General features: G+C 39.6%; 2 protein-coding genes across 2 annotated transcripts; one reads left to right on the top strand and one right to left on the bottom strand.

Annotated features, from left to right (window-relative positions):
• The first annotated feature begins 440 nt into the window (after window positions 1-440).
• On the top strand, window positions 441-6993 carry LOC142402582 (G-protein coupled receptor family C group 6 member A-like). Its single transcript, XM_075488121.1, has 6 exons — window positions 441-641; window positions 730-1042; window positions 1165-1953; window positions 4264-4464; window positions 4563-4680; window positions 5069-6993. Exons 1-6 carry the CDS (start codon window positions 475-477, stop codon window positions 6007-6009), a joined length of 2529 nt encoding a protein of 842 aa, XP_075344236.1. The 5' UTR covers window positions 441-474; the 3' UTR covers window positions 6010-6993.
• A 27-nt stretch (window positions 6994-7020) lies between these two features.
• Window positions 7021-11653, bottom strand: odc1 (ornithine decarboxylase 1). Its single transcript, XM_075488122.1, has 11 exons — window positions 11519-11653; window positions 10578-10726; window positions 10290-10409; window positions 9963-10136; window positions 9654-9826; window positions 9355-9571; window positions 9190-9273; window positions 8913-9075; window positions 8699-8814; window positions 8385-8599; window positions 7021-8290 (listed from the first exon to the last, which is right to left on the bottom strand). The coding sequence occupies exons 3-11, from the start codon at window positions 10374-10376 to the stop codon at window positions 8152-8154; spliced, it is 1368 nt and encodes a 455-aa protein (XP_075344237.1). The 5' UTR covers window positions 10377-10409; window positions 10578-10726; window positions 11519-11653; the 3' UTR covers window positions 7021-8151.
• Between the last annotated feature and the right edge of the window lie 9746 nt (window positions 11654-21399).

Below are 21399 nucleotides of genomic sequence, written 5' to 3' on the forward strand. Positions count from 1 at the left end.
GCTTCAATAATGTTGAGGTCCGGGCTCTGGGCAGGATTCCTCAAGATCACTTTATGACCAGATTATGAGAAAGACTGGCTGCTTGGAAGCGAAATATAAAGCAATTGGGAATACCTCGGGACTTTCTCTCTGTACTGTATATTTGACCAAATAAAAGAAAAACACTGCCATCCAATGGACTTTAGTTCAAATTGCACCACAGAGGTTTTAGAAGAGTGTAAAAGACATAACAGTCGGATTCAGGTGGCGTTCTCGTGATGATGAGATGTCACAATGAAACGTGTGTAACACATATGAATGTTTCCCTGTAAGCCATTCAAATCACCTTGCTGTTTCCGTGTCTGTTTGGATTTTGAGGATGTCCTCTGTTATCTGTCAAAATAATGCAAAAAGGGGAAATTTATTTGAGAACCAGTTCAGTCTAGAGATCAGTATAAAGCCGAAACACGTTTGCGCTCATTTCTTGCATGCACAATGTTCCTTTTGAGATTACTTGTGAGCATCATTGGTGTATCTCACTCTTGTTTGAGCGATGATCCTCTTCATGCTTATTCTTCTGGGGACATCATCATTGGGGGACTTTTCCCCATTCATTTAGAAATCAACAGAAGTACAGTGCCTGAGAAATTCTCCTGTAGTGAGTAAGTATTGTCTCTGTACTATCAATTTACGTACAAGAGTGAAAATATATCATTTCTGAAATGACATGTCTTTTGTCAATTTTTGCAGATACAGTATCCAAATGTTCCTGCGCAGTCAAGTGATGATATACGCCATCCAAGAAATAAACCAGCGCATACCGAGAGTGCTACCTGGCTTCACCCTTGGATATGACATGTACGACACTTGTGGAGATGTCAGCCTTGCCATCAGAGCAGCTCTGCAGCTGATGAAGAACCAGTCAGATCCTCAGAGCTGTCTACTACCTTCAGAGATCCATTCAGCCTTACCTGAGCCCCTCACAAAAGTGGTGATTGGTGAAAGATACTCTGAAGTATCTATAGCTGTTGCACGGATTTTTACTCTATCATCAGTTGCCCAGGTTTGTCTTGTCTGTATCTTATTACAGTTAGAAACAAGTTTCTTAAAAATCCAATATCAATGAAACTAATCTGTCTTTTGATGTAAATATATTTTAACATGATTCATTCCTGCTTACTGTAGATTAGTTATGCATCAACCAGTGAGTTGCTCAGCAAGAAGTTCAAGTTTCCCACTTTTCTACGAACTGTTTCCAGTGATGAATTTCAAACAGAAGGCATTTCTCGGCTGGTGTGCGAGTTTGACTGGACAATAGTGGCCATCGTAGGAAGCGATGATGAGTATGGGAAGTATGGTAGCGATCGCCTTGAAGACACCTTAAATAAAATGAATGTCTGCGTTGAATTTGTTGAGATTCTGTCTGGTGACTTCAGCCTAAACAATTCCCATACCCGACTAAAGCTGAAAGAACTAGTGGGAAATTTGAACAAGTCTTCGGCTGAGGCCATCATCATGTTCACCAAGGACGCTAATATTGAAATCATCATGGAAGCTGCTATCAAAGAAAAGCTCAACAGAACCTGGATTGCAAGTGACACATGGTCCACCTCTTCTAGAATCTCTAAAATGCCAGGTATTAAGCTGGCTGGAAAGGTTTTTGGATTCATCTTTAAGAGAAATGAGGTTCCTGGTTTTGAAAACTATGTCAGCACAATGTTCAACAGAACGACTAACGCCATTATCAGACATCACTTGACTCTCTATCCACTTTGCTCAAATCAGTCTGAGGAGAGAAAAGCACATGACTGCTCCATGCAGTGTTTGCACCCACACTGTTTGGCCTCTTACATCGACGAGGATGAATCCTACAGCATCTATTTAGCCGTTCAGGTCGTTGCTGAGGGTCTCAGAAGTTTGCTGAAATGTGATAACCAACGTTGTGAACGTACCACCGGATTTACAACCGCTGAGGTACAGTAAATATGTCCTGCTAAACTGTGTTGCTACTGTAAATCATAAATGACTAAGTAAGTTTAAAGAGTATGAAAAAGTCAGTCAAATATGATAATCTGTAACCTATGAATATCACTGTATTTTCCTCAAGACAATGTTTTTTTAATTGCAGTATACATTAAGGAAAAATTATAAATTAGAAAAGAAAAAATAAACAGTTCAGTATAGGTGCAGATATTCTCCTCTTCAGAATAGCTCTCCGTACACTCTCTGTTGGTGCTTTGCAAACGTACGTCTAGATATTAGTGTTTTGCTCCTACTTGGGGGCAGTCTCTAAGTTGTATTAGAGCTGTTGTTGGTCCTGTAGCTTTGCTTTGCTGTGGAAAGATCTGTTTTGTGAAAGAGTGAAACTAATTGTTGAATAATTAAGATTGTTCGGTGCAGCTGTGGTCATGTGCTCCTTTGCATTTTATGGTTTTTGGCTTTTTACCTTTTAGTTGGCCGGTTCAAGGTAACTTTTAACCAATCAGTATTCAATCAATGTGTAGTATCATAACCGGAACCTGTGCATTGTTAGCAATGCATATCTGCATTGAAAGTTTGTCCATCTACAGAGGCTTAATGCCCGTAATGGGTACCTCCATGAGAGCATGTGCCCTCTGTTAACAAGCACTACAATCCCTCCTACTTTATTTCTGCCTCTCGGTCAACAGTCTCTATCAGCCTTAGAAGTCTGAGATGATTGAGGGGTTAGAGTCAAAATTCATTCTTGCAGCCATGTCTTTCTAAAATAACAATAATAATTATACAGTACACAATTTTCAACATTTAAGGGCAATTACCAAGTGTAGACAGACAAAGGTGTGTATAAGTAGAATGTGATTACCGAAATACAGGCTCACAGATGAAGAGGCAGCAAGGTGAGGGACATAATAACATTTTAAACTTCACTCACAAACTAAAAATACATAAATTACAAGAAATGTTGGAAAAAGAAGAAGGTCAAACTACACAAACAATAACAACAATGAGGATCTGACACTGAGCAAACGCACCCTGGCACTAGATATACAAAGATAATAAACATGATGCAGGTGAGACGATAAGCAAATACACAAGGGGGAAGCTCTCCAGAGTTAAACAGGAAGGGAAGTTAGTGAAGATGCAGGTGATAAACCAGTCACGAAATGAAGCAAGCTAGAATAGAGAACATCATCTGACAAAGACAACACAAAAGCAAGCAAAGAAATAACAAAACAAAACCCATAGGCTGTGACAGTGACTTTTATGACAGTTTAAACTTCCTCCTCCTTTTTCTCCATTTTGTTCCCACCCTACATCCTCAAAGTCTCCTCTTTAACTTGTCTCATTCCTATCATCACTAGAGCTTGGAAAGGTCAATCAGCCACTTGATTCTTGAAGACGTTCCACCTCTCATTGCCCAGGGAGGAGAGTCAAGGCTGCATTGTAGATGCTCAGAAGGTAAAACCTGAGACTGCATCCACCTTGACTCTCCTCCCGGGGGGTTAAACAACCATTCACACATTGGATCTTGTGACCAAAACATGCTTGTTCAGGCAGGTAAACAACTCGTAGTGAGAATTACTAAACTAACCCACCCAATGTTCAGGACTACCATGAGCTGGATTACTGAGAATCTGCACTGACAAGCTGCTACGACAAATCCCCTCTGAACTACAAACATGGAATTGTTTTCATCTGTTAAAACTGATCATCTCTTCTATGACAGTGGCAACGTGTGTGTTAGATTTTCTGAATCCTGACTGGGGAAAAAAACACAACAGAACTACCTATAACTTTGATTTCTAATCTTGACTTCTCAAATTAGAAGACTGTACAATTAACAGCATTAGACAAATGTTTGCTCCTTTTAATGGGTTTATTTGAGCAGTAGTTAATCAAATCAATTAGCTTTACTTGAAAATACATCAATGTCATCAACAATTTGTACTACTTTAAGGTAAGAGAGTCAACTTTACCTCATTTGTTCTACAAACGTAATATCTGCATTTATAACCAAAAGTCAAACTCACTAAAAGACAGCAGAAGCGACGTGGAGATTTATTGAGGTCGAAAGTGTCATTTTTAGCGCTGACGTTGCAGTTCTGGGGTGCTTAAACTACATTAACTGGGAAGTTGCAGCACAATCATCAGGCGTTTTTTCTTTAATTTATGAGCATTTTTCTGTACATATTAAGCACTTAACATTTTAGAGACAGAAATGTATTTGAATGATTGGAATTGTTACTTTATTACAAAATATATTAATTTATCTCAGTCGACTTCTGTTTATTTTTATCTCCACAGCTTCTGAAGGAAATCGAGAAAGTCAACTTCACTGTGGACGGCACACGTATATACTTTAAAGATGGAGACCCCAGTTTAGGATATGACATTGTATACTGGAACATGTCCAAAGAGGTCACACAGATACAAGACATCGGAGAATATTGGCCAAATGGAACAATCAAACTCGACGAGGGTCTAAGCAGAAGCATGAAAGTTGAGGTGAAAATTGAATCATTTCTTTATATTACAAAATATTGTCTTTTTTTCCCCTTTTTTTTTTACAATTTAATGCACCAATTCTATTGCACTCTTTGAAGGTGACGGTTTTCAACTGCTCCAAAACATGTGAACCAGGAAAAATGTTGAAAATACAAGGGAAAAAGTGCTGCCTCGATTGTGTTCCATGTGCATCTGGGGAGTTTTCCCCTGGAAACGGTCAGTGTTTCATTACGAATGTACACTCATCTGTCCTTTTATGTGTTAGACATTCACTCGTTTCACCTGAGAATCATAAGAAAAACAAAAATGAAATAATAAGAAAATAAATAGCATCTAAGCTCAATAAAGTGAGATGCTTGGCAAAAAGAGTATGCACATTTATTCTTACATAGAGAATTTAATGAAAAATGTGCAATGAAACACACAAAATACTGCATATAGATGACATCTTTTCAAAGGCTGAGCATCAATCCTGAGGACAAAAATCAGATCCAAGTGAATGTCAATAATTTTGAATATAAAGTTTCAAGTCAGGGTAAATAATCAATGATGATCCTGATCATTTCCTTCCTAATGCGATTTAAATTGCACCTGTGTTCTGCAGGTACGGCATGTGAACGGTGCGGTGATGAGCAATACTCACTGGATGAACTCAGGGATACGTGTATGAAGAAAAATGAGGACTTTCTCCAGTGGACGGATCCCGTCTCCATCATCCTGAGCTGTTTGGCGGTCTTTGCGATAATTGTCACAATTGGGTTTGCTATTATTTTCATACGCTATCGTACAACTCCTGTTGTGAAGGCTGTTGGAGGTTATTTGTGTTTCCTGGAGCTCTTGTCCTTGCTTTGCTGCTTCTGCCTTACATTTACTTTTTTGGGAAAACCCCAAAAGAGGTCCTCTTGTTTCGGCATCCCTCTCTTCGCAATTGCCTTTTCCCTCTGCATTTCCTGCATTTTGGCCAATCTGCTTCAGATCTTGGTGGGCTTCAAATTTGAACTGAGGGTTGACTCCTGGATTAAGAAGATTAATCAGCCAATAGCTGTGGTGATCATCATCTCTGGAATCCAGCTGGCTCTGTCAGTGGCGTGGCTGATCGTAAAACCACCAGATCTTTTGATGGAGCCAGAGAACAGTGTAGTTCTGCACCAGTGTGAGATTGTCGAAAATGGTACGCAAATGGTGTTTTTCATAGCCACGATAGCCTACAATGCTTTCTTGGGACTTATTTGTTTCCTGTTCGCATACAAAAGTAAACAGTTGCCAGATTTATACAAAAATGGAGAGTTAATCGCTGTTAGTATGGTGCTGTTTTTAATCATATGGATTGTATTCCTCCCACTTTACCTCACCTTGAAGGGGAAGTACAGACCTGCCATAAGCAGTGCAGCAATCCTCATTTGTAGCTTCAGCATCCTTGGCTGTCACTTGGCCCCCAAGTGTTACATCATGTTGTTCAGAAAAGAGCTTAATAACGACAGAGCCATCACTGAATACATCAGGAAGCATTATGAGCAGAAAGGCATCCCTGTGGTGCAATCATAATGTCAAATAGTTCAGGGCAGCTTGGTAGTTATCCACACTGAAAGGAAGACACTCCCCACTACGTCATTGGGAATACCCCCCTTCACGCTGGTTTGTTTGAAGAAAGCGGGGGTGGGGATTCCCAAAGACGTAGCGGGGAGTGTGCTTCGGCTGTATTTTCCGCACCTGAAACTAGTTCCCAAACCGACATGAGCAAAACAAGCCTTCTGTGTAGATTTACAGTCATTTGCACTCGATGTGAAAGTACACCACTCACACAGTAATTAGAAGGTAAATCAAGTAAATTAATTCACGTTGGGCGAAATATTTCGAGTGGCGACGCTAGCATGTATGTATTATGCGCAACCAAGCAGTGGTCAGTGCTGTGAGATTTGGAAAACGTCTCGGGAATGCGGGGATACACTTAATTTGGCCTGGGGGTGGCATATCCCTTTAAATTTAAATTAAGTTTACGAGCTTAAAGATGAAATATCTAGAGTTCATACTGTCTGCGGTGAAGTGAAAGTTAAAGTAAATTACATGTTTTGCTCTTACATTGTACATATCCATATACAGTACTGTGAATAAATACTGATTTAGTCATGTGGTTGGTTCAGCTGCTTGTCTGTTGGCAGGATAACTCAAAGTTATGGAAGGATTTGCGCTAAAATTTAATGATTAAACAACCAGAATAAAGACATTCAACTTGAAAATGTAACCTGGAGTTTTATTTATGCCTTGAGTTCACCTGAAGCCGCTGATGTTCAAGCAAGATAAAAGGTTCGATTGAATTTTTAAAATCATACATTGAAACGTGTTTTACGCCAAATATTCCCCACAGTTGACCCCATCATCTTTTAGATTACCTCTATTATACAATTCAGCCATGTTGTGTAAAAGTAAAAACTGATGTCAGGAATAACCAACAAAGAAACAACACCATCTAACCAGCAGATGGGGCCCTCCAGCCATCTGAGTTGCTCACTTTGTGCCTGGATGCTTGTACTTGAACAAATCACACAATAATTTGGCTCTGCATGTAATGTTTTATTTAATAAAAAAAATACAAAACTTCAAAGTTTCCATAGGAAAGCAATACGAATGTGCAATCCCGTCTCTTTCATATCCATTTTAAATGCATTGGTGAACTGGGAGATTTGTTAATGTAGTCAGAATTCTCCTTCTACAAATAACTAAAAAGAAAAAAAAAAAAAAAAAAAGAGGAGAAGAGGAGAGGGGCAGTGTGCTTCTTGAGTCCCTGTGTTTAAAGTGTTAATCTTTAAGATTGTATTTGTTCCTGCAGTCCCATTTATCAGTAATGTCTACAGAGTCTGTGCATTTATGGTGGGAAGCCACATAAGCACAGATTCAAGAGTAAACACGGGACATGCAGTACATGATGCATGCTGGCACTTTTTCTGTGAGATGCAACAGAAATTAACTGACTGCATTGTTAGATAAATACTAAAATCACTTTTACAAATGCCAATAAAGAACACATAGCACTTCTTAATATCTTTAGGATTAACACTGGATAGGTTCTGTACTGAAGAGGAGATCATGGAGAAGAAATATTAACATAGCAGCCATTAGAGGGATTAAAAACACACATCTGACCAACTAATGAGTTAGAAATTTGACTTCAGATGTCAACAGGGCCCTAAAATGCCAGTGATGAACTGATTCCTTTCATGTGATGCAGGGGAGTAACAACTATCCCATCGCCTCTTTGAAATCTGTTCCAAGTTGTGAGCTAAGCAGGGATGGGAAGCGGTCAGTAAAGTGGTTCTTAAATTTCATAATGTAGCTGCATTTCCTTACAGTGTTCAAACTGAACAAATCACCTCATATTGAGCTATAGCACTGCAGTTTACAGTTATACTTCAAGCACCAAGCGGCCCTGTACCTCTGCCTTGGAACCCACAGAGACGGCCAGAGTGTGATTCAGCCTCATTTCATTGAGGGGTGATCCCCAGCTTCCATACAGAACACAAAATGTGCGCAACAATGCGTCCCTCTCATTCTCCTTTCAAGTAACTGGCCTTGAAATGTCACGTACATTTGTAGCAAACAAAGAACTTTGACCAGGTAATTAGGAATTTAAAAAAAAAAAAAAAAAAAAAAAAAGGAATAGATAGAACGTAGCTTCTTTCTACAGAACTTCTAAACCATGTGGGCAGGACAAGGCTTAGTAGGCATGTCCAAGCTGGTCTCTCGGCCACAACATGCTGGCACTTCCAACAGGGCAGGCTCCTCTGCAGGAGCTGGAAGGCCCTGGGAACAGATCTGCTGCACATATTGCCTGAAGAGGGGGAGGAGAAGAGCATTACATAAAAGTTAGACTCATCTTAAACAGATTTCCTGATGAATCTACTTCAGCTGGTGTTACGACTCACCAGGCGAGGCGGGACATGACATAGTACATGTCGGGTCTCTGAAAGCCGTTGAAGGTGGAAGATGCAGCTACAGTGTAGGCACCCATGTTCTCAAACACCAGCCAGTCGCCCACCTGCAGGTCAGGCAGGTTACATTGCTCCACGATGCGATCAAGGCCATCGCATGTTGGGCCCCAGATACTGCAGGGGTACAAGTCCTCATCGGGCTTTGGCTTCTGTTGGAAATAGTTAAACAGAATAGCCATCAGTCAAAGTTTTTACAGACCCACATAAGCAATGATAAACAGCCACGTCTGTCCTTGAATTTCACTAACCTTATGCAGTGTTGGCAAACAGTGAGCATGGTCATACAGTATGCAGTTGAAGGATCCGTACACACCATCGTTGACGTAGTACATCAGAGTCCTGTCACAGGGCGCTTCGTCTTCCTCTGCAGAAAGAAATGGCAGAAATCATGTCAAAACAAATGTCAGGTCAAGAGGAAAGAGTTTTCTAAAATCTTAATCGACTCAAAATCAAGGAGGTTACCATCAGAAGCCGACTCGTCATCCATGATGACCTTCTTTGCAATGATGTTAACAACCAACGTGTAGGCAGAGGCCACATAGAAGCGTCCTGGCTCAGCAATGACCTTAACACCAGCGTCGACAGGAAAATACTTGTCCAGGGCTGGGTTGATTACTGCAGTTATCTAGAACAGAATACAACCATTTAAATTAGACCAAAGCACTTCATTTTTTGCAAATGCCACATCTTTGTGTAGAAAAAAATAAATCTAAATATATATATATATACACACACACACCTCTTCAAATTTCAGTTCACTATCCTCTGAACCAGGGAAACCACCTCCGATGTCCAGCAGATCCATGTTGAAGCCCAGCTCTTCCTGTAGGTCATAACATTAAGACTTAGTTTTTGAGAGAGAACCCTCCTGGATCCTAGCCACATGAATGCAGTCACAACTCACCCCCATATCGAAGACTAAGCGGGCATCTGCTATAGCCTTGGTGTAGGTCTCTGCGTCAGTGCAGCCGCTGCCGACATGGAAGCTGACGCCGATCACATCCAGCCCCAGTTCTTTGGCCCTCTCCAGAAGACCCCGGCAGGCTTTGAGTGTGGCCCCGAACTTCACACTCAGACGACAAACTGCCTTAGAGTCATCTGTGGCAATGCGCAACACCAGCCTGGGCACAACACAAACAGAGTTGAGAAACAGGCCAAAACCGCAGAGTAAAAACCAAATAGCTCCCTGGCTAAAAGTCTTACTTGGCATTCTCATGGCAACGGGCGACTTTCATGAGTTCCACTTCGCTATCAAAAGTCATCATCTGCACTCCGTGGGCGGACGCATACTTTATTTGGGAAACTTGCTTGCAGGGGTTGGCATAGATGATTCTGTTTGGATCAACTCCCAGAGACTGAACCAACTGAATCTCCGTCTAAAGGGTGACAATGTAAACAGCCAGCACAAAAAAAAAAAAAAAAAAAAAAAAAAAGTGTCAGTTTAGAAACAAGCTGCCAGTGCAATTTATCCCAAGGAAAGTGATAATGTGTGGAAATCTTCCCAAAACATACCTTGCTTGCGCAGTCAAAGCCAGTTCCCAGGGATGCCAAAGTCATAACTACAGCCCGGCTGTCGTTGCATTTGACGGCATAGAAGGGAGTAACGCGAGGCAAGGCCCTCACCCAGCGTAGGTGTTTCTTCAGCACATCTCCCAAGTCACAGACATAGAAGGCATCCCTGTCATCCTGTAAGACGGAAAAATAAAATTCCCATGTTTTTACTAAAAATTAGTTCAGTATTTAAACTGTAAATACATGAAAATCAGCACTAAACATGTTGATATATTTTAGCAAACGAGACCATCTGTGTATCAAACAATGCCAGCACAGGTTGCTTACAGTCAGGGATGACTCATTGATCTTCTGCTCCACAATATCCCGAGCAGAGAAACCCTCCTCAAGGAAAGAGAATGCAGCAGTGTTCATGGTGATGAGTCCTTTTGCTTTATCACTCCTAAACTGAAGAGGGAGGGAAAGGGGACAGGGTTAGATCACATGCAGCCTTGACAAAAGCCTCTCTTGTGGCCATAAATACTCAAGCCCATTTTATTCTGCAATCATGAGAAAAGCCTGACGACATCAAAAGATGAGTAATTCTCAAAGCATTGACTGAAGTGAGTCACTTACTTGGATATGAAAGAGATGGAATTTGGAGTTGCTGTGACTCAGGTGCAGAGAAGCCAAGGTGGCTCACCAGTGAAGTTAAATCCCTTCAAATAAGACTCAAGGCCAGGGCCTGTTGAGCAGCCAGAGTGCGATTTCCTAGAGTGAGGATTCTATAAAGGAAATTATATTATCTTAACATTTTAAATTACTTTTAGTGACTTTCTAGTGTCATCTATTGTACTTATTCAGAATCCTGAGCATCATTTAACTCCACTTAAAACTGATTAGCATTAAGCCGCAAAATATATACAAAGTTCTGGTTTTCCCTCAGCAGCTGTCCATTTTATAACTTACACGACAACATAATACTGGGGGAAAAAAAAGTAATCGAAAGAGACATGCCGCGCCCATTGATACAATTCAGCCAATCACAAAGAAGACACACCTTCATCTTGACAAGATGGAGTAAACGTGATCCAATCAGTGTTTTAGGATTACGCTGACGTTCTTATACCGGTTCCGCTTGGAACCATTCAAGCCATGAGGCGATATAGTATTTCATTCACACTTAACACGGTTAATATAAATTGACAAACGATTAATAAAACGTTGGGTTTATAAAAAAAACAAAAAAACAACAGAACTAGGCTTATAAAGCCTAAAAATGTAACGCCACAGACTTACCCTCAACGCTTACCCGCTACATAGTGTTAACAAAGAAAATTGCTAGCTAGCGAATCAACCGATTGTCATACCGACAACGTAATAGTTTTGTAACGCCACATATTCGTTCCACTCTTAATTAAACCAAGGTTTCAGTTACAGTAGCGTATAAATAAATAAAACACTTTTAACTACCACAATTTATTTTTAAAGTTCTTACAGAAGCCGTTATAACCGTGTCAGCGTACTAATAGTAAGCTAAAATTTAATATTACCGGCGACAAAACGTATTCTCTTACCTTAAAAAGCATTTACAAAGAGTTTGCCCATGAGTCCAGAAAGCTGGGTTTAAAAAAGTGAGTTCCCCTTCACGATGAGGTGCGTAGCTGGTGGCCGTGTTACTTCTACGCAGAGACTGAGTGACTGGAAGCCGCCAAGCCGGTGAAGGAGCTCCGGAGTATTTATAGGGCGACCGTTACCACGGCAACGTAGCCAGCTGAAACCGGCCTCCCATCCAAGTAGGAACCGGTTCAGGCTTGTCACCTCATCCACATGGTAGGATATAAAGAGACCTCTACGCTGCAGCCATCACACATAAGATTACTGTAAGCACTGCCGCCTGTTCAACCTTTAAGTGAATCGTTACAGCGTGGATAATACATGTCTAAGTATGAACTAGTTAGCACACACAAGAGACCATGAAATCACTTTCATCAGGTTTTTTTTTACTGAAAAAATAAATGTATTTATTCTTGCAAAACCCTTAAGAGATAGAGAACAATTTTATGATGAACATTAAACTCTCAAATGATTTGACAGTTATTATGAATGATGGATGCAAACAAACTTTTTTTGTCTCTTATTGCACATTTTTCTTTGTCATATATGGTATTGAATAGTAAATCTTCAGGACCACCGTGCTAAGAAATGTTTGCATGCACAAGAGGGGAATAGAGAGATTGAATTCAAATTGATTCGACTTTGAGCAAACATTCAAGACATTCTGCTGCTTCCAACATTCTTTTTGAGACATCGTCCTACGTGTAAGTACAGCTGAATTTACTGCACAGACATTATCTTTAAGTAACTTAAATGGTGATCTTGTCGGATGATGATGCAGTTATAAAATCAGGATTTTATTTGAGCAGAGCAACAGCCTTGAAATGCTTTAAGCAACTGCATGTTCATACATAGTCCTAATGGGCAGCTTTCCTGCCATCTGCTTAGCCGTCTGGCTTTACTGTTTTTACAAAAAGCTGGAACTTTGGAACATGCACAGAGCTGCGAGGCCTATTTGAGTCTAGTTGAGCAAATTACATGCAGGAGTAAATCAAGCTACTACCTCAACTTCTGGGTGTATTAGTCTGATTTTGAAAAGCTCATTGAGTTTTGATTTTGATCCGACTATGTCTGAGTTTTTTTCCCCTCGTGCCATGTTCATACTGACTGATAAACTGTGCTGGTTATTTGCTGTTTTTAAGATACTTGGGCTGTCAGTTACACAATACTACTTTACAACAAAAACCTTTGTCTCCGCTGTTGACATGTCCATTGATAATATGTGATTTTGGGCTTCCTTTTTAAGACTTTTGGACTTGTTTTAAGTGATTGGGTTCCTTGCTTTTGCCACAAGATCAATAACACCGAACCCAGCAACAGAGTCAGTGCAGAACAGGAAGACCGAGGTTAAAATGAAGATATTCTCTTTGGGGTAAAGGAGAAAGCAAATGCTCCTTGTTTGAAAAAGACACGGATGTGACAAAGACTTTGGAGAGGCCCCATGACTCATCATGCAATCTATGCTCTGTAACATATAAACAATAATCAAAATAGAATATCCTGTAATCATCTCATGTAAAATATATAATTTGAACTTTGACTTATTTAGGTGAATTGTCGGGAAACTGTAACGTTTGTACAGCCAGTGTGGCTGGTGTTGAATGATTAAGAAACTCATGGACATTTATCTGGTTGATTCCCACTGCAGCAGTTGATATTCCACCAGAAACTAATCATTGTTCATTAGAATTGTACATTTCAGTGATTTTGTATCTCATTTTTGAATATTGTTAAATTGTTGTATTTCATTAAACAAAAAACGTCAGCAACACGATTATGGCATTACACATTACTCATTGCCCGGCCATTAAAAAATCCATGTTGGTCAAGTCTCATACACCTTGTAGACTTTTCTGTGATGGTGATTAGCACAGGCAGGTTCAACGTGGCCAGCTGTCTTCCAAGAAACATGCACTACATTTGTGTTAATCCCAGAGATGCCTGCTCATGCTGGCAGACTGCAACAATCTGTTGAGTCTGGCTGACAACTGGGTTGCAGGGATGTGACTTGGCTTGTCGGCAGCCTGCTCAGTCTCGCTATGAGCTGCTGACGTGCCTGATGAGATTAAAGTAGATCACAGGATAGTTGACGTGCCAAGGCATCACCACAAGTTCATACTCACAACAGTCCAGAAAAAGTTGTAAATATATAATTAAAGCACTAATCTGGGATTGGCACATTCTTTAAAGCTATAGTCATGCCCAGTTTAACATCACTTAAAATGCACATGTTGCTGTATAACACTGGAAATAGGGTGCACTTTAAAAAGAAGGCCTCAATGAGACTTCTACATCTAAGCAGTAAAATGCTTTTTTTTGACCAGACCCCAGACATTTCCCCCTTACCACACAGTTTAATCAGTCCAAAGGTTGCTTTCATAGACATTTGGTTTGCAAGCAGACATTACCAAATGGAGGAAAATGGAGAATTTGGTTAATGTGACTTAACACATGTGGAAATGTTGCACAGGCATCCCAACTAAGACACCAAGAGGAAGCTTTAGGGTTTCTCAAGGACCACATATCTGTGGGTTTAATAACTTTTCCAGGTCTTGAGGCCACAATCAAGATGGCATTCTCCTCTTTGCACAACAGGGTTTCCATTCAGATCTGACGCAGGGTTGGTGAATGAAGTCATTCTTACCAAGCTGTCTAATTGTCAGAATCTAAAAAGAGAAGAAGCCCTTTTTGAATTGGTTAGAAATTAAAATGGGGTTAAGTAGGAAATTTGTATGATGACATAATGTGGAGTCATTTTCATACATAGCAGTTTTCCTCAAAGTCCTGCTTTAATCCGAATTTGCAGCTGTAAGGCAGGCCTCAACTCTTACACAAACCAATCCCTCAGGCAGGAAATGGGTACACAGTTGAACGCAAATTAACTTTCAACAGATTTTCATCAGCTTTAAAATCACAAGAAAATAGAACATTAAAACAAGTTGTACTTCATTCCAGAAGTGTCCTTTCAGTTCGGTTTTTGTGCCCATGCAATTCTACCCTCTCCTTCACCCCTCTCCTTCCCTTCCTCTTGTAATGTCTAGCTCAGACTCTGAGTGCAGTGGCTGTTATCGCCACTGTGGACCATTGTGATCCAACTCCCACATTTGCAATGGCTCACCACAGACAAGGATCATGATTGTTATTGGACACCCACAAGATACAGTGCGATGTTAGAGGCCTTGGGGACAGTGAGTGCATCGCTGCATCCAGCTGTGTTTTTTCTCTTTATTTCATTGTTAATTCATTGTTGCAGAATGAAATACTTCAGTCTGCTTATTTCCTGTGTCTTCTGTGGGATTTATTCCAGATGATTAAAGATAATTTTCACTGGAACAAGCAATTCCTTTTGAGAAGCAAAGGAATAGGTTGAAAAGTGTATCAAAATGACTTAAAAACAAAACTCGTCAAACAGAGTAAACTGTAGGGGTGCTTATTGATGTTTAAAACATACATGATCATTACTTACTGTACAGTCTGGGCAAAAGTGCTTCACAGGGACAATTTAAAAATGATATTTATCTAGCAAACGGACAACAGTTGATGCAGTTATCTGACAGTAACGTTACAGTACACAACAAGTTCGAAAGTCAAAAACGACCAAATAGGTTGCGTGTTCATACCCTTAAATACAACACACAGCAGGAGGGTAATACGACTCATATGAGTGTTTCTACATCGGAGCAAACGTCATTCTTGAGTGTTTTCTCCAACTGCTTCTTTCATCTCTGGGTTACGTTCTGTTGATAACACCACATTTTACTAAAACACTTCCTAACATCACTTCCTGTTTGGGTTTAAACAGTAATGCTGCTTTGGTTGGTTAGAACACAAAACTATTTGAAAGAAACATGATTGTTAAGATTAAAATAAACTCTTTTTACTACACTACCATCACCTGAAAGAATGCCAATTCAAATCCAGTTTAAGATTTAAATCTTTCTTTGCAGATGATGAAAATAAATAATGATGATAAAAGATAATGTTGGAAACTAAAGCATTAAATATAAATTATGGGTTATTGCATGTATGATTAAGTAAAAAATGTTGAGAATGTTGTATCATCATATGTTTAAACCAATAGTAACCCTCAAGTGGAAACCTCTGCTTTTGAATAATGACCCCCATAAAAAATCAAATCAGATTGGTGACCATGTTCCCGATCATCAGACTCTTTGCCGTTCACAAAAACACGATAAAATCTGTACTAATACAAATCATGTCACTGGTACAACTGATGCAATCTATAAACAAAGCCCCTCTCTAAAATGTGTTACTTTAATGTAATCTTATTTTTTGTTCACAACCATCTGGTGACCCTCAAATTATCTCATGACCCCTCCCGGGGACAAAGAGTCACCCGGTTAATTTTAACCAACGTTTGATGATTGTTACTCAAGTAAAAACTTCTAAACTTGAAGGAAATCTTTTTAATTTGAGGTTTTATTTAATTTTGATGTATGATCAAAAACAATTTGAATTCTTTAAAAGCTTTTCAGGGATGAAGCGAACTCACAGATCACCAAAATGAATGCTCTGCCTTCCTTTTTATATATAAAGAATTAGAATTAAACAAGTTCTTCCTTTGGCTAACAGCTGGCACTAAAAACAGAATTACTTAGTAATAATGTTGCATCTCTGATTGTGTGTTTATAAAGGCACCGTTTTTTTGGGAACAGGTAATATAAGATTTTACTTCTCCTAGCCTCTTTGATTATGGACATTTGGTGAGGAATTTCAAAGTGGGATGACTGACAACATGAATCACCAGTCAGAGCGTATAAGATAAGTCAGTATTTCACAATAGCTCATTGGACATTCACAGTTTTTTTATTTTTATTTAACCTGAGCAGAAAGCATTCTGCCTGTGTGGTGCATATATGACTGTTTGTATATATTAAGTGCAAAAAGAATCTGGGCTTAAGACATCAACTCAGCTTTGCACCACAAAGTTCCCTGTTTTGGCTCCACCTTTGCACAGTGGGAGAAAGGTCGTGTGTCATCATCCATTAATACATACTGTCTAAAGATTGTCCTTGTGCATGCCTAAGAGCAACACTTCTTTATCTGAATACTATGAGTAACTCACATGTGCAGTTTTACATAAGAAAAAAAAACTTGTGACTGGTTTTATCTTGCATCCTCTTGTAAAGGTGGGTCGTCTCAGGTTTAGTTAGCTAAATGTCAAGTTTTAACATATTATTCTGCTTGTTGAAGTCACAAATAAGCTCCATTTCCTGCAATAAACAAAATAATAAACAAAATTTAAATGGATTTTGTGACCATGGAGAGGAAGCACTTGGTAGCAAATTGTACAATAAGTTACAATTCATTTATGCTTTTATTCTCGCAATCTCTGCAGGCTGGAATGAAATAAGATGAGAGATGCAACAATGAGTCTTTTTAGTGACAAAGACATTCCTCGGAAAGAGTAGAGGTAAAGCTCTGTATTTTCACTGTATCCAAAGAGAGTAAGTGGCTTGTAATTTAGGTTTGGCTGTTGTGTCAGGCATGTTACCACAATACCTTTAAAAAAAAAAAAAGTCAATTAAAGGTTTGCTCTTGTGGGTGCTGACTGGGCTCATCCATGGCTGGTTAATTCAAAAGTATGACATCACCCTGCTGCTACCTTCTTGAATTGTTTTGTAATCTACTGTTCTCATTCTTTATAGAGTAACTGTGCAGAGATTTCAGGCTTAACTCGTATTTTTTTCCCCCTCTTTTTCTAAAGAAGGCAATTTGACTATGGAGCCTATCATCACAAGTAGTCCTTATGGGATAATGCTAAAGAACCTGTATTATGCTTATATACAGGTTTGTAACTTCTTTGTGAGAAGCCTTTCAGAAAAGCTTTACCTGCCTTAATGTTAAAAAAATATATATATACTGTATTTCTCATACTGTGCATTTGTGCAGTAACCTTTAAAGCTAAGCTTTTACTTCTGTCTCTTTAAGGCCAGCATTGATCTGAGCGGCCATCTGATTATCTAAAATGTCAAAGTTCAAGGCAGGTGTTTCATTTTTGCTTGAGACTATCTAACTCAACCACTACACAGGCTGCCCATGCCTTAGATGATGATGTGGAAGAAAAAGCTGGACATCAGATAAGTTGTTCCAGGCAGTTCAGCAGCACTGCTCTCTCAAGTAGAGTTTAACCCTTTTTTGTTGTCTTCCTCATGCACTAAAAGTGATTTAACACACTGAAGGAAAGGAAAAATCTGTGATGTGATATACTGTGGTGTGCTAGGTAAGAACGAACCAGAGAAAAACAGAGAGGAGCGTTAAATTGAGTGATTGTGCCTTTCATTGCTTATATTTGTGAGAGAAAGAACTGTCATATACACGTTCTAAGAACTAAATAGAGAACCAAAGTAAATTAAGCAAATCAAAGTGCTAAAGGAAACTAAAATAAGAAATAATTGAGGGTATTTCAGTTGCTTTTAAGATGCCTGAAGCAAGACTATCTATGGGAAGAACCTTAATTTGATCCAAATTTTCATTCGTTATGCCCCACTACATTTCAGAAGGAAATAGTTTACTTCATTTATTCACTGTTTGTTTTCCAAATAAGATTTTAACTTGACTTTTGATCTTTTGTGCGCTTTGCCAAATGCTGAAGTGTCGATGGGCAGGAAACAAGCATTTGAAAGAACGGGAGTTTTCACATCTGTGCAGCTAACCAATCTGCAACAACTATGAGATTTGGTCATGTCAAGATGGACCAGATCTTACAGGAAAGCTTTAAGTGTTGAAGAGGTCATGACACCAAGAGCTGAGGCTGTATGGGAGCAAATGGAGGCCTCACCTGGTATTAGGGATGTGTTCTTAGTTAAGTGCTTTCTTACTTCAAAAGACCAGTTTAATTGGATTTCGTTTTATTCACGTAGCACCATTTCACCACAGAGGCCATCTCAAAGCATTTTATAAAGGAAGCAAATGAGTTTTGATTCTGGTTCAGTGACAAACAAACCAATTCCTTTCATATTAGGTTTGGTTTGCTGAGGACACGTCCTGCTTATTATTTAAATGTCACAGTGATAATGAAGCTCCAGTGTTAACTCTATCATGTGTGCATTTAATCTGAAAACCACAATATTGCTTTTTAATAACCTTCTATTTTGGTTTGCTATACTTCTTGGATAGCAAATGTATAATAAAAAAGCAGAGATATAAACATAAAAATAGCATGAACCAGATTTATTTTCCGTGATCTTTTACAAAATGATCACCAAATTAATTTAATGTCCAACAAAAGTCTAATTCCTGTCTAAAAAAAAAGACAAAATTCTAAAATGATTGTAATGGTGAAATTTGACCTTGCAGCTGCCCCACTTCCCAGCTCTGTTCCTACTGTTTAATCTGACACTCTGCTGACTCATCATCTCCTCTTCTTTCAGGGTTGCGCTGCCAAGAGTTTGTTCGTTCGCTCAGCAGCGTGGAGACAGCGACCAAAAAGAAAAAAGGAAAAAAAGTAAGTGACCATATTTTCACTGGAACATCTTTTGTGCGTTCCTGGGTTGGCCTGAAGCACTTGTGAAAAGGCTGCATCAGCACATTTCACTCCTTTGATCCATTTGCAGAAAAAAAAAAGGACACGGAGAGAAGATATATATCACAGCTTTATACTTTAGGTGTCATGGTTCTTCCATTCACTCCATGAAATCTAGGATGGGAGGGCCCCAAGCTGGGGTGCTAACTGTTCTTTTTATCTTCACACCGTCTACAGAAGACTGCAAAGTTGCATCAGCTCGGCAGGCTTTTGTTAAAACACTGAAAGTGGGAACATATCGTCAACCTGATCAGGTGTTGGAACCTCAGAATAGATGCTGTTTAAGGGCTGAACAGCACTGCATTCGATGCAAGTGAAGCGTCTTAGTTAATGGGTGGGGCTAGTCAGACAACATATACAAAAGTGGATGCAACTATAGAAATATAAAGTTAACAAGAAAGTGCCTTAAAGTGCACTTATAGCCACCAGCAGCTCAAAGACATTTCTGTCTCCAATAGGCTCGAATTCAAAAAGCATCTTCTCTCATTAGTCAACACTTTCCCCCCAAAACTAATTCATTTTATTAGCTACAGTCACTCCTGAGCAGTGTGCTGTTTTTAAAATTAACTTCATAGATAACAGATACACTTTGCTTGGAGGACTCGGGCTGATCTAAAAGTCGCTAACATTAAAGGCTACAGTCAAAAGACGCACATATGTGCAATAATTTACATTATCTGTCTGCCAATGATCCGTCATACTGCCAGCCTCAAGGCATATGGTAGACATCTGAGAGAGACGTTTGACTTTGTGGTTCTTTTACAGCTCTGGACCATCTGAACTTTAGGCGTGGTTCATAATGTAACTTGAGCAGAGAGCCCCGTTGTAAGTCAGGTAAATCGAATGGGAGAAATGATCCCTCTGTTTCTCAGAGTTTTTTCATGTTTCCACATGTTTCCACCTGAAAACATACATTAATGAAATATGCACATGCCACTTATCTTCATATCTTACATCATAATGAATAAAGAATTTTTTTTATTCTATTCTATTCTTTTCTATCACAAAGCAGACTTTTGTGATGGTTTAAAACCTGAACCGCCCCCCCGCCCCCAACTCAGGCAGTCCCATGGGTTGCATTTTTAATGGGGTTAAACTCTGTTTCCTCATTTTTGTTTTAGGTGACCCACTTCCTGCGTCCCAGTTGCGAGTTGTCACGGTGAACCAAAGCAGTGTAAACAAAATGGGGACGATTTTCCTGGAACATCAGATGACATGTTAGTCAATGCTGTTTATGTGTCCCACAGAGAAGCAGTGCCACTGATGTCTCAACACAAAGGAGGAAAGCAGGCTGGAGCTTTGTCATCAGGACAGATAAAACACTAAGCTGATGACAATATCAACAAATCTTAATGCTTCTTGTTAACCTCCATCTGTTTAGAAAGTGAGAGGATGTGCCCTCAAACTAAAAATAAGTAATGTTTGTGGAAAAGAAAAGACTCAAGCGAGCCAGCAAAAGGAGAATGCCCTTACTAGTTTCATATCCACCATACAGACTTGAGCAGCATCAATTTGATCAACAAACCCTCTGAATTAAATCAGTACGTGTCTGAAGATGTTTAAATATTCCTTGAAGGGTGGAAGTACATTAGAAGTTTATCGTGAGGTGAAGTCCAGAGTAAAATACGACTAAAACAAGTTTAATTTAGTGGAATTCTTATAGATGAGCCGCTCTACATTCCATCATAAAAGTTGAGGTGGTGGAAGAGTAATGTGACATTAAATGAGTTCAAAAGAGCCAGGAAGCCAGAGAACTCCCTCATATTTGAACTGGACCAATGCTGACGCAAAGACACTTGATATCATCAGCGCAGTGGGGGATGGGTCTGAGACGCACTTGATTCTTCACATTCTTTTCTGCCCCTCGTCTTGCTTCTGACAGTTCTGTGTTGACATTGGCTGCTTTTCCCCCCTTTTTTTTTATCAATTTGTTAGTCCAGTCCTTTCCTTTTTCAGAAGAATGCGTTTGTTTGTTAGGCTACTCAACACTATGAATCATTAAAGCATAAAGAGGGTCTGACCTCAAGGAATGAACCAGTGTTGTGTCTACACATAACAGACTACTTAGCAGCCAGTAACAATGACACATCATTTGTTCCCATTTCCTTAGTTGCACCCATCAACAAGGTGGTTGCCAAATACCTGGCATATCTCAGCATGGTGTGCAGTGTGTCCTGGATAAATGCAAAACAAAAGAAGATTAAAATCCAGCAAAGACCTGACACAGGAGCTGAGAGATGCATCTGGACCTTCAGCTGATCCATCTGCCGTTGGCCCAAGCCTCATCAGAAATGG

Source organism: Odontesthes bonariensis, chromosome 17 (genome assembly GCF_027942865.1).
Source record: "Odontesthes bonariensis isolate fOdoBon6 chromosome 17, fOdoBon6.hap1, whole genome shotgun sequence".
Taxonomy (NCBI): domain Eukaryota; kingdom Metazoa; phylum Chordata; class Actinopteri; order Atheriniformes; family Atherinopsidae; genus Odontesthes; species Odontesthes bonariensis.